Source organism: Octodon degus, unplaced genomic scaffold, assembly GCF_000260255.1.
Source record: "Octodon degus isolate 3935 unplaced genomic scaffold, OctDeg1.0 scaffold00147, whole genome shotgun sequence".
Classification (NCBI taxonomy): domain Eukaryota; kingdom Metazoa; phylum Chordata; class Mammalia; order Rodentia; family Octodontidae; genus Octodon; species Octodon degus.
Genome location: NW_004524723.1, coordinates 4,542,675 through 4,561,184, shown reverse-complemented (window position 1 = coordinate 4,561,184; position 18,510 = coordinate 4,542,675). Strand labels below are relative to the sequence as shown.

Genomic DNA, 18,510 nt, shown 5'->3' with positions numbered 1-18,510 from the left:
GGAATGAAAGAGATGAAAAAGAAAAAAGAAAACAAAACACCCTTTGAGATTAGATAGGCAGTACCTATTTTCTACTCATGCAAATAGCAAGACACCCAAGCTGCTGACTGGTGATGGGGCACTACAGGAAAGAGTGACAGTAGTTCAGGGTTATTGTGTGTATTTTAGTGATAGAACAGAAGGTCTAATACACCAAGCCTTCCTTTCTTAATCATACACATATTTTAAAATGCCTTCTATACCACCCTAAAAGGAAACTCAGATGATATGACCTAGCTACACAAATTTTTTAAATGTTTTGATATATAAGACATAAAAATAATTTGCTTTTAAAAATATGTATTTAAAAAAATAAATAAAAATATGTATTTTGGGGCCAGGGAGATGGCTCAGTAGAAGAAGCACTTCCCTGGCAAGTGCAAGGGCCTGAGTTCAATCTCCAGTTCCACAAAAATACAAAACAAAAAACAAAACAAAAACAAAAAGCAAACAAACAAACAAACCAAACCAAAAAAAAAAAAATATATATATATATATATAATTTCAATGTGCAAATGTATGGAGACATAAAAACCCAAGATGTACATATCAATTTATGATAAATAAACCAAAATTTAAACATAACTAAAAAAAAAAAGAAAAATAGCCTTTTTATTGGTATCAGGGATTGAACTCAGGACCTTGTACTTACCAGGCAGGTACTTATGCTACTGAGCTATCTCCCCAGCTAAAAATAAAATTATTGAGCCAAGTATGGTGGCACATGTCTATAATCACAAGTTTAAGCCTAGTCTGGGTAACTTAATAGACACAGTCTCCAAATAAAAAATAAAGGGCTGGGGATGTAGCTCAGCATGCAAGTCCTGTGTTTAAGATCTAATACTGCAAAGGAAAAAAAAAGAGCCCCTCTTAATAAGTACTAGAGAATAAAACAGCAGAGGGGTGGACTAACACTGTAATAAAACACAGTGGTAAGGTAAGTAATAATAGAAATGTGACAAAGCAGAAAAACTAAAGATAGTTCACAGAAAACCTACTGTTCTGTTCTTCAAATGCTGCAGATAGATAGGCAACTCATTTCTAAAAAACATCTCAGAGATTTTATTCTTTAAACAGTGTAAGGATAAACAGACGGTGATTTAGAAAAGAAAAACAGTAATGCAAGGGGTCATAAAGTAGTTAGGTATTAAACTGGGGATACTTTTAGGATAAAATGAAAAACTACAGCTATCTCAAAATAAAATTTTTATTTCATAACCAAGATTTCTTGTTCAAACAGAGACAATAATGAAAATTATCACTGGAGTAGTCTGCATTAAAATTTCCAAAGAAATTTCATTCTTCCAAGTGTCTCTACTATTTAATGAAGTCTGACCAGGAATCTCAAATCTATCACGTATCTTCAATCAGTCTCATTTATTCTGCAGTAATAACACATATTAAAGTCCTTTTCAACTAAATGTGCAAGGGGTAATCCTTTAATACTTTCAGAACAGAATGCACTGAACGAATAAATTATTTTGAGAAAATGTCTTTATTTCACTTAAGCTTCCCTGTATTATCAGTAGTAGGCAGAATTCTAAAGATGATTTCCCCAAGATCCCTGTTCTGGCTCTTCAACCAAAAAATGATCTAGATACTGTAGAGCAGGTATTTCATAAATTTATTTCATAAATGTAATCTCAACCAATTTTGAGGTACAGAGATTATGTAGGTATACCTGATCCAAACAAGAAAGCACTTTAAATGCTGAATTTTCTCTGGCAAGTGGCAGAAGAGGAGGTAAGAGATATTCAAAGCATAAGAAGCATTCAATACGCAATTTCTGTGCAAAGGATGGATGAGGGGTCATGTACAAAGAACAGACAGCAGCCCATGTGAACCTGTAAAGGACCTCTAGCCAACAGTTGGCAAGTAAATACAGAGATCAGGTCATCAACTACAAGGAAATGGATTCTGCCAATAATCCAATAGTCTGCAAGCAGATTATTTCCTTGAGGTATCCCTACAAACCAGCTGACCTGGCTGAGATGCTTACATTACTCTTGTGAGATCCTAAACAGAACCCATCAAATCCCTGCTTCTGACTTATAGAAATGCAAGCAAATAGATGAGTGCTATTTCAAGCACCTAAGTGTGTGCTATTTTATTGTGCAGCAGCAAGAACAACAAAACGCTGAACAGAGGCTGGCCAGATAACTCAATGGACTAAAGGGCCTGCTTAGGCAGGCTCAGTGACCAGGATTTGATCCCTGGTGTGCCCATGCTGGCCCTGCACCCAGGTCACACTGAGACAGTAAATGAGACTGGGCATGATGGTACGTGCCTATAATCCGAGCTCTTGGGAAGCTGAAAACAGGAGGATCACTACAAGTCTGATCTGTATAGTGAGACCCTGTAAACCCTGCACTAAATACATTTTTTAACAAAGGCTAAACAAAAACCTTATAACTTAAGTTTTTGTTTAGTATCTCATTCCAATTTTCAGTATTAGCATGTATTACAAAACTATATACATCTGTACATGGATTAACCTGAGGAGAGGAACACAAGTCATGGGGGGAGGGGTGACAAATCTTTATTGAGCTGGACTATTTCGCACAGCAAAGGACATCTGCCAATTGCAGCCCCAGTCACTATGGCAATCAAAACACAGTTTTCCAAAGATCACTCTAAGGACTTAGCTTATTGAGACCCACTAAGAATCACTAGACTGGAGTAAGCATACCTTAAGAGAAAAGATTTAGATGCACTGCTGTATTTAAAATCTCCCATAAAAAACATTTCATACATTTCTCTTTCTTGAACCCTTTCCATTTTTACCTACTGAAAACTCATGGATCTTCCTTAAATTTAACCTAAATGTCAAATAGGCTCTTTTTTTTTTTTTTTTTTTTTTTTTTTCTGGCCTGCTCAGCCCAACCTGAGGGCAGGGCTAGTGAGGTATGTGGTGCCGGGGATGGAACCGCAGTCCCCTGTGCCTGCCTAAGCAGGCACTTTAGACCACTGAGCTATTTCACCGGCCCTCAAAGGTCATTTTTGAAAAAAAAAAAAAAAAAAAGGCTGGGAAGATGGTTCAGTAGAATAGTGCTTGCCTGGCAAGCATAAGGGCCTGAGTTCAATCCCTGGTACTACCAAAAAAAAAAGTCATTTCTCACAGCAGGCTACTTAGAAAAATATTTTTAGAAACAGTTACTAAGATTTAAACTCAAATTTCATTTGAAAGCTACCAACAACTCTTTTTAATTTCATTTTTCAGTCTAAAAGTAAAAACAAAACAACGAAAAAGTAAAACTAAAACCAAAACCAAAAAATCTAGCAAGAGTTTAACAAAGCTGAAGAAGAATAGGAATATAAGGAGCATGGGAGGTCTCAGTTGTAGCTCAAGGATTTAAATGGGATTAACTACAGTGATTCTCCATTTGATTTCATTTCCAAATGCCAAATACTTGGGATAAAAAAAATCGGACATGTTCAGTTTGGGTCAGGTATGCATCACTGGACCACCCAGGTGTGCCCTGAGAGGCAGAGTAAGGGGTATTGCTATAGATGCAGCTTTGAGAACTAAAAGAATTTCTAGGACTGCTCTTCTCTGACAATACTAAACAAAAAAAGGGGAAAAAATGAACAACCATTTTGTATCTGTATATTCAAAACAATTAGGATTGATATACAGCTACATTCTCTTAATTCAATTAATAGATTTATTCTAATAGTGTTTGTAACAGGGTATCATGACTGCATCTTGTACAATGAGTGACTAACCACTAAGACAATATGCAATATATTAATTACTGAAACTGTCCTACTAATTGGATTTGAAACTGTCTTGTTGCTATTTCTCAATAAAATTTTTGAAAAAAATAAACATTTAAAAAAATAAATAAAAAGAATTTCTAGGAGTAAAAACCACTGAGCTGTGCCACTCCACACAAGGTAGGTCTACTATGTGCATTCATTTTTACCTTGTAGAGCCCAAACAGTATATTTGATTCATCTTGGAAATTACCATATCATATGCATATCTGATTCCATTTCTTACCTATAACTTAACTCTATAACACACAGTGTTTAAGGATAGACACCAAAATGTTAAAAGTGGTTATCTTTTTTTATTTTATTTTATTTATTTATGTGTGTGTGTGTGGCCAGCTCAGCCCACCAGGGGGCGGGGCTGGCTGGCATGTGGTGCTGGGGGATTGAACCGCAGTCCCTGTGCTTTGCTAAGCTTGTTCTAAGTAGGTGCTTTAGACCACTGAGCCATCTCACCAGCCCCAAAAGTGGTTATCTTTAATTAGTGAGCTTATGACCAATACGCATTTTCTTCACACTTATCCGGGTTTTGTACATAAGATGCAGTACTCAGTAAAGGGAAACACCTTTCCCTTCTCTGTTGTCTATGAGGGCAGATTGCTCCCAAATACTACTGGTCTCCTACCATTTAATTTCTTTACCTCAGGAAGACAATGATTCATTCACCTGTGTGACAAATTTGGGAAGAATAAAGGTGATATGCTCAATAAAGAATTCCTAAGTTCTCATGGCTTCGCAAATGCCACTGTGGCTATTACTGCCTGTGGGCTGGGAATCTAATTCTGGGGTGCTGTCAGCAAACTCAGGTAGCTTGCACACTAAAGCATCCTTTCCACCTTGCCCTTCAATACTAAGAAATGTGATTTTTTTTAGGATCTTTGTGCAATTCCTTTAGGTAATGTCTCAATGTTCAGAGTATAAGCAAGAAAAAGGTAACTATTTCCTTGAGCTGTATGAGAGACCGCAAGCATGTTTTCAAAATCCTTTTATATATCTATTTTTAAAAGGAGGAAATAAGTGAAATATTCTTAATTAGTTGTATTTTCTCCTTGTTACTCTTTACCTTTCTTACTATGGTCCATTCTGTAATTAATTATTTGCTTTATTTTCGTAATCTGAGAGTGGAATGCTTAAGTCTCAAAGAACTCAATTTTTTGTTTTTGTGGTACTGGGAACTCAGGGAGAACTGAGTGACATCCCCTGTCTGTCTGTCTATCTATCTATTATTTTTTAGTGTATTTGGTTGTTGCATGTTCTCACTACGCAGCTTGGACTCATGATGATCCTTCTGCTTTCAGCAACCCCAAAAATGGGATTACAAGTGTGTGCTACTAAGCCCAGACTCTGGCCAGCTAAGCCCACCCTTAAGGCAGGGCTGGTGAGGCATGTAGTGCTGAGGATCCAACCCCAGTTCCTGTGCTTGCCTAAGCTTGCCCAAGCAGGCACTTTAGTCTACTGAGCTATCTTGCAGGGCCCAGCCCTTTTATTTTTAAAAGACAAAGTCTCACTAAGTTGCCCAGGCTGAGCTTAAACTTATGACTTTTCTGACTCACAAACTGGGGCAAAACTTAAGATCACTGCACCTAAAAAGCTGAGGACCAGCAAGGTTAAGACCAAGGTCAAAGGGGTGATTAATGGCAAAACCAAGTGACTGTATCCCAATTTCTTATTTCCACTACTTTTTGTGCATACTTGATACCTCTTAAATACAACGCTACTTTTATGGCTATATCATTTTTGTTATATTGCAAATGAAGAGCTGGTTTTGTTCTGAAATCAACTTTATTTTATTCTGTGACTGGGCAGTCCAGCTTTTCTTAAAGTTTGGTCATGATAGATTGTTTGTCCCTTAATAAATTTACATCAGTTCTCTTTCTCTGTGTGTTACTGCTGGGGACCAAACTCTGAGCCCCCTGCATAGTAGGCAAGAGCTCTGCCATTAAGTTAAACCCCAATCCTTTTTATTTTGAGATAGGGTCTCACTAAATTCTCCAGTCTAGCCTTGAACTTATGAATATAGGTGTGTGCTACCATACACCACTAGACTGTGAGACTGAAGCAGTAACTACCTTTGCACTCTATTTGATAAATGTCATCAGTCCATTTGCACACACATTAGAAACAATGTATTTAGTCTATCATCCTACAGTTTTGTTAGTGCTTTTGTAATCCTTTTTTCCAGTTAACATATACAGCACATACAGAAAACTCTGTACTTCTATTTAATTCAAAATATAAACTGTGTGTTACTAGATGTCCTCCCAAAGCCTCATGTGGCCTTAGTTGGGGCTTTTCAGAGGTGGCTGAAACTTGAGTGTGGTGTCAGAACTAAGGGCATATACTTACTAATTTAGTTCATTGATTGGTTTGACCTAGTTCTGGGTGTGGATACTGGGAAGGCCCAGCCTAGATGTGAGTACCACTTGCCCTAAAAGCACGCAACCTGGACAGAATGAAGGGACAGGAAGAGGGCTGCTGCTGTCATGTGCTGCTTACTATGACTTCACTGCTAGCTACTTTCTGCCTGCCCTGCTCTACCATGGACTGTTTCTCCTCTGTCATGCAACCCTGCCTTGGAGCCAGCTGACTAGACACTGTACAGCAGCTCAAGTGCCAAAACACTGTGAGCCAAAACCTTTCCACCTTTAATTTTGGGTATTGGGTATTTTTCTTAGCAATGAAAAAGTAACCAAGACACTATGTAAGTTGCATATTTTCTTCAAAAAGATCTTTGAATCTTATTTTCCTCAGTCATCCCATGCTTTCTACATTTTATTGTATACATTTTACCTTATAAAACACATACTTGTATACTGCTTTATTGTAAGATTCACATAAGTGATAAATATATATTAAACTATAGAGTAAAATAGGAAATATTTTATTCCCTGCCTCTACCCACAATACATTTCCTTTACAGAGGGTAACACTGGTAGCAGACTAATACATACCCTGCCATGTATCTCCAAAACCAGTTTTGCTTTTTTCTACTACTTTTCCTAATCAGAAAACACCCACATATTTTAACATTAATTTTCATTGTTTTTATTTATTTTTTAAATTGTTTGTTAATATATTTATTATGTATAATTTTCATTATTTTTAACTTATGAGTTAAGCTTAAGCTCTGAAGTGACATAAAATTTACAGTTAAGTGTGTCTTCTGCTTAGCCTCCTTTCCCTTAATCCTATCCACTTATTTATTTTTATGTTTTTAGTACAGGGTCTACAGAGTCGCATTACACAGATCAGACTCGTAGTGATTCTGTTTTCAGCCTCCCAAGCCTTGGGATTACAGACGCATGCCACCATGCCTAGTCTCAATCACCATCTCAGCGTGCCCCAGGGGCAGGGCCAGCAGGGCATGCCAGGGATTGAACCCTAGCTGTTGTGCTCGGCCTAAGCAGCATCCTGTCCTTTTAAAATCTAAAGTATCTACTGAAATCCCCTGTGATACTAAACTCTATGTTTTGTATCATGGTCTAAAGCCATGCTGTTCAATGCAGTGGCCACTAGCCATATGTATCTATTTAAATTTATTTATTTTTATTTTATTTATTTATTTATGTGTGTGTGTGTGTGTGTGTGTGTGTGTGTGTGTGTGTGTGTGGCCAGCTCAGCCCACCAGGGGGCGGGGCTGGCTGGCACATGGTGCTGGGGGATTGAACCGCGGTCCTGTGCTTTGCTAAGCTTGCCTTTTTCTAAGTAGGTACTTTAGACCACTGAGCCATCTCACCAGCCCCCCTATTTAAATTTAAATGAAAACAATTTAAAACTTAGTTTCTTTTAAACAAGCCATGTTTCAAGGGCTCATGTGACTAATGACCACTGTACTGGACGACACAGACAATTGGGAACTTTATCCCCGCAAAAAGTTCTATGGATGCTGCTTAAAAACTTAATTTTATTTATTATGTAATAGTAAAATACCCTTTGGTATTTTTTGTTTTGTTCTTTGGTGGTGCTGGGGATCAAACTCAGGGCCTTGAGCCTGCCATGCAGGCACTTAAGCTGCTGAGATCTCTCCCCATCCCATGAAATAGCCATAAAAATTCTTTCATATTCTACTTCTGCTGTTTTTAAAAGTCTCAAATCTTTTTTTTGCAGGACTGGGGATTGAACTCAGGCCCTTGCGCTTGCCAGGGAAGTGCTTATTCTACTGAGCTATCTCCCCAGTCCAAAAGTTTCAAATCAAATTGCATGGTCTATTATTCAAGAAAGTAATGCTTTCCCTTTGTTTCATGTAGATTTCTCCTTCTAATAAGGTTTAAGCCTAAGGTCTAAAGTTCATTTTACTATCATATTTCTAAATCTTTTCTTTTCCAGTGGATATTGTTATCTTTAAGAACATAATAAATAGATGTTCCAAAAGGATAGGGATTTTTTCCTCTAGCAGAGTTCCTCTGAGGGACTCCATATATACTTTTGCTCCTTTTTCTCTGTATCATACATTGCTGTACTACATACTAATGAGAGTCATTGTGCAGAGTAGGTACTGGTACATATCTTAATTCTTATTTCCTGCCCTCTCTTATTTCTCTCCACCTCTAGATCCCCTTCCCATATGTAAAAGAGCTATCTCCTTGTTTCCTATTATCTATCTTTCATTTTACTTTTTAAATTGAACTTTAGGTTTCTATATACTCTCTCTTTTTTTTTTCCTGTCTCAGGCTGAAGAGCGGGTCTGGTGCAGCATGTGGTGCTGGGGATCGAACTGCGGTCCCATGTGTCTGAGTGTGCCCAAGCAGGCATTTTATAGACAATTGAGCTATCCTGCCAGCCCTGCATATACTCTCAATAAACTACTGAGATGCTCTTTCAGTTCAGTAAAGTTTTCTGTACCTTTTTCCCTGATTACTCACAAGTTGTATTTATTATCTATAAGCTTTTTATCCTACTTCTTCCGGTAACCTTGTTTTTTGAAATCTTGTATAACCTCAAGTCAGTTTTGTAAATGCATTGGTTCTACTGTACTATTATTCATTTGTTGAGTTTACTACATTGCTATATATTTTGTTCTTCCTGTTGTTCTGATAATTGTGTACCCATCAGCTAGTTTGCCAAAATGTAGTTATCACCAAGTTTTGTAATGTCCTTTTTATGTTTCAAACAATGAACTCTGAAAACCTCCCCATGGCTTCTGCTCCATAATCTATTATTTTCTGAGATTATCTATGACTAGGAATGCCTGCTTTTCCTGAACCTTCAGGTTCACCTACTGTGCACTGTGGCCTCTTTCTTGCCCTGAGCTGCCATCATTGATATTTTTAGTTTGATTTAAACAAAAAAAAATATTTTCAGCACATGCCTTTCTACAGTCACTAGCTCTCTCACCTATCTAAACACCATACCAATTCACTTCTATCTGAGTTGTCAAGCAATGAGGCCTATGTGGGTGGGTTTCTATTTCCTACAGGCTCTCTATCCTTCTAGCATAGTGACATTAATTATACTCAAATCCTTCCTATTTCTTTTTTTTTTCTTTTTCTTTATTTTTTTTTCCCTTCCTATTTCTTACATTGTTTTTGAAGTTGGTTTTTCTAGGACTTGTTGTCCTTCTAGCTTGTGTTAGACATCCCCACTGTCTTGCTATGCTAGCTTTTCAGAAGTCTCTCAAAGAACTGTTTTTTCAAAAGGAATCTTTGGAATAAAGGCATTCAAGGGGACATAAAAAAATTAACATGTGTTATATACAGGTACCAACTCACTACAATGAATGTAATCGTGATGCACTACAAACATGCGCTAATAAAAACAATTTTTTTTTTTTTTTTTTTTTTTAAAGAGAGGTTGGCCTGCCCCTTAGCTCAGTTCTTTAAGTAGCTGCTTCAACAAGCAGTCAGGCTCAGGTTGCTGTGGTTCAATCCCCACAACTCAAGCCAGCCAAACCTGCCCTGAAGGCATTAAAAAGAAGAGATAGCCTAGTAAGTACACACAGCTTGTATTTCAAGTTTCTTTCTAACATAACTATCACTGGGAAACTGGAATGATACCACAAGAGGAAAAATATATGGTCATGTCCCCAGACCAGTCCACAGAGCACACCTTTAATGTACTGAAGCATAGTACTGTATTAATAACACAGAACCTAACCACCTAATATTTCCTTTCTTACTAAGGATTTGAAGAGTAGGAGGTATGGTATGAGTCTGACCATAACAGAGAGATGGGGCTGAAAAAGGAGTAGCAAGGTTAGAAGACAGGACAAAAACTGTCTTCTCTCCTTACTGCCCTCCAAAACCAGGCTTGGTATTTCAGATTCAGCCCACGATCAGCTCTAGGAAAAGATCGGCAAAGAGACTGGCGTGTTTTTTTTCTCTTTTTGTAGATACAGAGATCTATGGAGTACAAAGATGTGAAATGAACAGAAGGAAAGGAAATTCCAGGGCTCTATTAGGTATTCCTGGATAGAAAGTGGTAGGCAGACCATCAAAATATATGATGAGTGCTTAAATTTTAATAGTCTAGTAAACACACAGTGTCAGTGATCTCCCTCAATATTTCCCCTCATTTCAAACATATACTTATCCCATCATTTTCTGAAGCAGTGGAAGCCTTGTTTCACGAGTCTTTAAAGGTGGTGATCAAAAAATCGTGAGTGCTACCACCAATTCTAGATCTGGCTCCGTGCAACTTACACAGCTCTTCCCCACAGTAAAAAATTACTATGGAAGATAAGTGGTTTGTATCAATTCAGGACAATGAGGCAGCCGTGACAACACAATTAAATACACTCACAAATGAGACCTTCTTGAACTGCTTCAGAGTAACTAGAATGGTGAAAGAAATGTGTTTGCAGTCAAGGCAGGTATTTTTTGACCACACTGGTACACAGAGGCTGAAGATGGTCTGTGTCAGTACCAGCAGTCTTTGCAGAGCTACCTTCACCCATCTGAATCCCCACCGCCAGTCCCAGAGGCAGCTAACTACAAATATTTGAATGTGTTTTTGCTACAATTACATTCTTATGTTAAAACAAAGATACTCAGAAATCCAAATTTACTCTGAAATCATTTTAAATTGCCATACTATAGCTTTAATCTACTAATTAGCAATTTCTACTTAAAATTGGAAGAGACCACCTTATAAATTAGTATCATGTATCTAAAAACAGAATGAGGCAAAAAGACAAGACCCATCCCTCATTACTGTGTAGATCAGAGATGATGGACCTTTTAGCTTTCAACAATAATAAACAGCCTGTTGGGGTGCGTGTGCCTTCGGTCTGCTACCACTGACATAGCATTTTTTACAAAAAACCTGATATAATTCACATGATACCAAATTTATATTCCAAGATATGTAATAGTGTTATTTTTAATATTTTTCAATGATCAACACTATTTATCTCAAGAACATTCTCATCACCTTAAAAAAGAAGTCGGGGCCGGGGAGATGGCTCAGTAGTATAAGTGCTTCCTTGGCAAGCGCAAGGGCCTGAGTTCAACCCCCGGTTCTACCAAAAAAAAAAAAAAAAAAATTAAAAAGTCATGCACCCACCAGCAGTTACTCCATTCTCTCCTCTCCAGCATCCCTGGCGATCACTGATCTACCTTCTGTCTCGATGGATTTGTCTATTTTGGACATTTCATTCAATGAAATCATATAATTTGTGACTGTGTCTTACTTCTTCCAGCTTGCTTTCAAAGTTTATCCTAGTATAACATGTCTCAATAGTTAATTAATATTTATAGTATAAATACATATTTTATCTATGATTATATCTAAGTAAATTAGTGCTCAGGATTACTCGAGATTCAATTTGAGACAGAACATATTATTCAGACACTGATCTTTTTCTTTTTTCATTTGTGTATTTGGTATAGGGTCTCACTACTCAGATCAGAATCATAGTGATCCTCCTGCTTTCACAGACATTGACCTCTTATCCCACAACACTGCCTTCAACATTGTACTTAGCTCAATGTATAAATCACATATAGCTAGGCGTGATGCCACGCATCTGTAGGACAGTCCTAACTACTGAGGAGGCTAATGTGGGAGGATCACTTGAGCCCAGAAGTTCCACACATGCCTGGGCAACCCAGAGAGACCCTAACTCAAACCAAAAACTAATGAGAAAAAAAAATCTATATCTATATCATAATCTTCGCCACATTGTATGTCTTGTGAGTGCTTTGGTATTTCTTGGGTTTACTACCTAGCATGACTTTTGTTTTTGTGTCTTTTTAAGACAGGGTCTCCCTACACAGTTCAGGCTGGCCTTGAGCTCACCTTGTAGCCCAGGCTGGTCTCAAATGCCCAATGCCCCCTGGTTTAGCCTCCTGAGTGCTGGGATTACAGGTATGCACCACCACTCCCAGGTCTATCATCCTTTCTATAAAAACATTCTTGTCTCTTCTACCCTATATTGTGTCTTTGAACCTGCTCCTTTCTATAGGTGACAAGCCCAGGAATATGTACTGAATTCTAGTGGGACCAACTAGTCCCTCACTGTGGATGCAGAACTGGGACTAAAATTCTGTTTCTAATTACTGCTCTTTTGACTAAAGAACCTGTGACTTCAGGAGATTTGGCTACTATGATTAACTGCCACATGGACTGAGAAACTGAGAAATCTATTTTGAAGAAAGAAATGGGAGGGGCGCGCAAGGAGAGGAAGGAGAGGGAGAGGAAGAGAGTATGAATACAAGAGATGGAACACAGGGTTCTGTATAGTGCTGTGGTCCGTGGTGCTGGCCCATTCTGAAGGCCACATGCAGCCCTGCCCCTGGATCCCATTGCATACCCTATGCACTTACCATAAATACTCCTACTATTTAAGTCAGCTGAGAAGGTATCTGTTATCTCTGCCCAGTAGTCCCAGTATAATCACATACTTAACACAATGTTAAGCTTCTTTTTAGGAAGGACTCAATCTCCCACCACACTTGTTATCAAACATATACTTACTGACTCCCTATAAGATAATTTGGGAAATAATCCATAAATAATACTCAAGACATTCTTCAGGAAGTAGTAAAAATAATTAAGATTTGTGTCTATTTTATTAAAAGTCTGTTTCATTGTATCACCAAATTAATGTATCATCCATTTTGCAAAAAATCATGTGAAGTACTCTGAAAATTATTTTGTATATACATGTCTATTTATGCTTGTTTTAAAGTCTTTTAAAAAGAAACGTGGGCTAGGGAGATAGCTCAGTAGAATAAGTGCTTGCCTGGCAAGCTCAAGGGCCTGAGTTCAATCCTCTGTTCTGCAAAAAAAAAAAAAAAAGTAAAAAAAAAAAAGGGTTACACTTTTCTAAGAAGATATGAATTTTTTGAGAACAAGTATCTTCCATTTCCTTTGTAGGTCAACTCCTACAGAACTTACTAAAGAGTAACATCACCACAGAGACAAAAATGAATAGCTGACCTCCCTGGATTCATTTTCTCCTCCTGTAAACAGAATGTACTGTCAAGTACTAATGATTCCCACAAGGATAATTTCTGTGTAATTAACCAACACCACACATATCTGCTGATTACACAATGCAGGTTGAAAAAACACTCTTTAACCTGCTCTACCACCCAGTCAGAGGGGTTCCACCATTTCTGAGCTCTGCAATGTTAATTTCCTGCATGCTCCTGGGAGTCTTCGTTTATATACTATTTGTCCCCCAAAAATCAAATCCAGGATTATTACCTAATTGCTTCTTAGAGGGGAACTACAGAGACAAAACCAAAAATCCAAAATATTTTCTTAAATCCCTATGACAAATTCAATGGGGGTGAACAGACTAATTCTTTGAAGTCTAACAACTTAACTCCCAAGTGGATTGTGCATCATACCGCTTCATGTTCCTACCTTCCCTAAAACACACTTGAAAGTTTTAAATTGCATTTTTAATATTACAAGGTCTTAGAGACATAGAACCCATTTGAAATTACAGCTGAAGCACTGAGCAAGTATCTGATGGTCATGACCCCAAGTTTGCATCTCTGAAGCTTGAGGGATTGTGTGCCCAAACCTCTAAGACACAAAGTGCTATACACTTATCACTGTCCCTTCCAAAAAAATCCAAGCCTCTAAATGGCTTGGAAATTGCTCACTGGAAGTTGCTAGTTTCCTTAGACTCACTGTTCGGGCAGGAAGGGAATTTAGAAATGTGCTTTATCCTGATTTTTCACAAATGAAGAAGATGGAGAAGAGATGAAAGACTCACCCAAATTCATAAAGTTGGTAAAGGCAGCATCATTAGAAATGTGTACTCAGGCTCCCAAATGGAAGCTCATTTCATTCTATCACCTACCTAAAATTAACATTAACATCAACAGCATTTAAATCCTTTTGCCACATAGAAAAAACTCTCAAATTCAGAATTTTCTGCTTTTGAAAGTGAGGATAAAAGGTACAGATAAATGATGGACTGTCCCAGGAGGCGAAGGAAAGTGAAACTGAATACCAGCTCTTCCCTGAAACACCAAATTTTTTTTCACCACAACGAATTATAGCAGCTATTGATTTTGTGTGTCCAAAAATAACCTCCAGTCCTCCTTTTCCATCAACTAAACAGACAGTTCCTTCATGGGAAGAGGAGCCATGTACCCTAAGCCTAAGATCAAGAATCTCACGTCACTAGCAAGATCACTGCAACAGTAACTGTTGTAAAGAAGGCCAACCCAAATGCCAAGAAACAGATCAGCAGAGGTGAAAGATGGGAGGAATGGCAATGTCAAGTCCTTGGTTCCTTTCATCTTGTAAGTTAACCTTCAAATTTTATCAGCTACAGAAACCAGTAAATTCTTTTTCTGCTTAAAGCTGCAACTCAAAAATCCTGATCTAGGGGTTGGGGAGATGGCTCAGTGGAATAAGCGCTTCCCTGGCAAGCGCAAGGGCCTGAGCTCAATTCCCGGTTGGGGGGGGGGGAATCCTGATCTATATTCACCTCTGAAGATAGGATGAGATATATACATCTGCCAACTGCACTGGTTTCATTGTATGGCCCTTGAAAGCCCGAGTCTGCCAACATCTGTATTACCCTTTATAACTTACGATTTTAAAAAATGTATTTTCTTTCATTTGGATGCCTTCAGATTGGTTCTGCTACCATATATGTCACTCCTAATGCTCTATTCTCATCAGCTATACTTTCCATTACAGGAAGTCTGAAAGAATCTGAGTGTGTCCAACACTCCCCTATGATAGTCCTAGGATTTTTAAAGCCCTAATGCAAACTGGTATCACTTGATTTCCAATAAAAGCTGCATGTATATTATGAGCAATAAGTTAAACAGAATTTTCTTATCTAGAATATAAAAAAGATACAAGAGGAAGAGGAATTTTGCTGAGACAAAATTTCAAAACTTAAAATCTAGCAAAGATATGGCCACTTCAATAGAATCCAGTAGCATGTTTTCTAGTTGGTAATAACTGAGATAGCAAATCTCAAACCTACCTCCAGTAAGGCTCCAGTTTGGAAGAACTTCAAAGGCTTTTCTATTGAATAATAAAGGCTATGGTAGCTCCCTTTAGCCAGATATGCTCTGACCAGACCAACTGCTATCACCAGCCACCTAATTAAAAGAGAAAAGAGCAATCAGGGGGGGAGAAAGATAAATAGGACTTGAGGTAATAGAAAGAGGTGGCAATAACATCATGCTAAAGGCGACTTCAAGAACTAGCGATCTTGGGCTAGTGAGATGGCTCAGTGGTCTAAAGCACCTACTTAGAACAAGCTTAGCAAAAGCACAGGGAACTCGGTTCAATCCCTCAGCACCACATGCCAGCAGCCCCGCCCCCTGGTGGGCTGAGCTGGCCACACACACATAAATAAAATTAAAAAAAAAAAAAAAAGAACTAGTTATCCTGAAGTGTTATACATAAATAAAATTTTAAAAAAAAAACAAAAAAACAAAAAACTGGTGATCCTGAAGTGTTATAGTTTGGATCTGATGTGCTCCTGAAAGGCCCATGTGGGAGCTGTGGGGAGGTGGTGGAACCTGGCCAGCCTGGACTACAAAGTGAGTTCAAGGCCAGCCTGAACTGCATAGTGAGACCATGTCTCAGAAAGACCAAAAAACAAACCCCCCAAAATGTTTTAAGCTATCTTTATGTGTCTTATGCTTGCATATATACCTTAACATTTCTTTTAAAACTGCAAGCTTTCTTTAAAAGAATAAAGTTTTGGGAGCGGGGAGATGGCTCAGTAGAATAAGCGCTTGCCTGGCAAACTCAAGGGCCTGAGTTCAATCCCTGGTTCTGAAAATAAATAAATAAATAAATAAATAAAAATAAAGTGTTTTAGCTTAATTTCCCAAGATTATTCAGGAAACACAAATCAATAGGTTTATTGATTTAAAAAAAACGCAGAACAAGGAAGCACTCAGGTATAAAGCTATGAATGCTATCTTTTTGCTTTTCTTAGAGATACTAGGCTATAGCCAGGTACATTGGCAAACACCTCTAATGCCAACACCAGAGAGGCTGAGGTAGGAAGTTCGCCATCAGTTCAAGGCCAGGCTGCACTACATCATGGGCTCAAAACCATCGTGAACTACAGTGAGATCCTGTCTCAAAAAAAAAGAGAAAAGAATGAAGAAATACTAGGCTATGTCATGTTTATTAAATTCTATAATGTCTTCTACAACTAAGATGTGTCTCTCAAATACAGTCGTAGATTTACCTGATGTATAATCATAACGCGGCAATGGTGTATGTGGTTAATGTTATTTCTACAAGCTATCATAGAAATAGCAAACAAGAGTTCAGAAACAAAAACAAAATAGAAATAAATTCGTTAACAGTATAACTGGTCCAGTCTTAGGGGACTATATTATTGCTTTAATTTACTAGCAGTAAATTAGAGCATTATTTTATACACAATCCCAAATTATCTTCCTGGTTTCAGACAGTACTCCTTATCCTCTACTTCATTCTCTGTTCATTAGAACTAATACTTCTTCCCCACTGTACCTTAAAATCCATTCCAGTGCAATGTGCTTATCAATGCCCTTGTTAGGATAACAATTTTATATTCAAACACATAGCTTCTCGAAAGTTCTTTAAAAAAATATTAATCTGTGTAACCACTTATGTGACAGAAAACTTGAGTCTGTGTCTTCACTAACCTTTGAGTCAAGAGAAATAGGTTCCAGACTCAGAATGTCTACTTAACAGGCTGTATGACCTCAAGCAAGTCAAGCAAATCACAACTTCTCTGAGCCATTTCAACACCAACGATTTCTAATACAAGCAGTAAGTCCATGTGCCTCACAGAATTTTTTCATGAAAAAGGCAAGGTGCTTAACTATTTAAATGTATCAGCATTTGTATAAATATATATAATATTACATATATTTTAGCATGTACTTGTCAGTATCCTAGGTCACACAAGGGGGTCTGGCTGGAATGGATAGAAGATTTTCCACTGTAAGACTTTGAATTTTGCCATTGCATTACCTTAAAAATAAATTAAAACTGGATGGTCATTTTAGAGTGCTCTAAACTTTTGCGTGTTTGAATTTTCGTAATAAAATGTTAGGGAAATTATTTTTACAAATAGATACATTTCATCAATTCACGACAAATGGACTGATCCTGTGAACTTCCTCCACAAAACATAAGATCAAAGAAGTATCAAAAAAAAAAAAAAAGAAAAAAGAAAAACCCACAAAGAATTACAGAGCAGGAAGAACCTTGGAAATTAGCCCAACTCCTCAGTTCTTACAGATGAAAAAAACGGAGGCCCGGAGAAAGCAGCCAATGTATGCAGTCGCAAGGCCAGTTAGTGTCACAACTACTGCTAAAACCCTGCAGCCAGAGGGCAAAGCTGAACTGAGGGAGAAGGAGCGAAACAGTTTGGAGGGTCTCTCCCCCACTCCCAGGAACGCCCCCTCCCACTCGCTGCTTTTTGCCCCACCCCAGCCCCAATCCAACCCGAAAACTAAACTCAACGGAAGCTCTTGTTGCTGGCCCAAAACTTTGAACGTCTTCCTAGACCGTTCGGATTTAAGCTCAGCCGGGATTTCGAAAACAGCCGCCTAAACGAATGGCCACGCCGCCCGCTCTCCCCGGGGCTGGACAGCTCGCGCGGGCGCCCACCGGGCCGCGCCGCACTGCTCCGTTCCGCGCCGCTCCGCACCGCACCGCACCTGTGGCCGGGCGGAGCGGCTCGCGAGGCCTCCAGCGCCCTCACAGCCCCATCTCCGCCGGGCTGGGGAAGCCGGCCGCCCGCAGGCACGCAGGCAGGCGGGTTCCGCGCGCCGGCCGCAGAGCGCCCTCCCCACTTCCGAGCCCCAGCCTCACCCCGCTGTCATCACCACATTGTAGATGACCAGGTACGCCGTGGCCAGAGGCCCCGGGCCCTTCTTCTTCCGCGTGCCACTGCCTTCGCTGGGCCCAGCCCGGCCCCCGCCACCCCCATTTCCTTTAGTCGCTGCAGCGGCCGCCGCTGCCGCCATGTCGAGTGCCCGCAACCCGCTCTCCCTCCGCGAGCACGACCCGCCGGACTTGGCCCGACGAGGGGGCGGAGGGAGGGACGCGAGAGAGGCGGGGCGGGCCGCGGGCGGAGTCGGGACACCGCCCACGGGTCCGCCATCTTGGGTGAGGGCAAAGACGCTTCTGGTGCTCCCGCCCCTCGGCTTGTCGCGGTCGTCGCCGCCATCTTGGATCAGGGTACTCTCCTCGCGCGCGCCTGGTGACCGTCTCCGGCGCCATCTTGGGTTAGGTCGATGTGGTCCTTGGCCTAAGTCG

The 18,510-nt window shown here is 39.4% G+C and overlaps 1 protein-coding gene across 1 annotated transcript in view; it reads right to left on the bottom strand.

Moving 5' to 3' along the window:
* The window catches only part of Hacd2 (3-hydroxyacyl-CoA dehydratase 2), a 111,995-nt gene extending 93,719 nt beyond the window's left edge, over positions 1-18,276 (bottom strand). The window contains exons 1-2 of the mRNA XM_004642180.2: positions 18,064-18,276; positions 15,215-15,332 (exon numbers count right to left, since the gene is read on the bottom strand). Coding sequence (XP_004642237.1) covers positions 15,215-15,332; positions 18,064-18,218 — 273 coding nt within the window. The 5' untranslated portion in view covers positions 18,219-18,276. The remainder of the gene's footprint in view (positions 1-15,214; positions 15,333-18,063) is intronic.
* Positions 18,277-18,510: the final 234 nt, after the last annotated feature.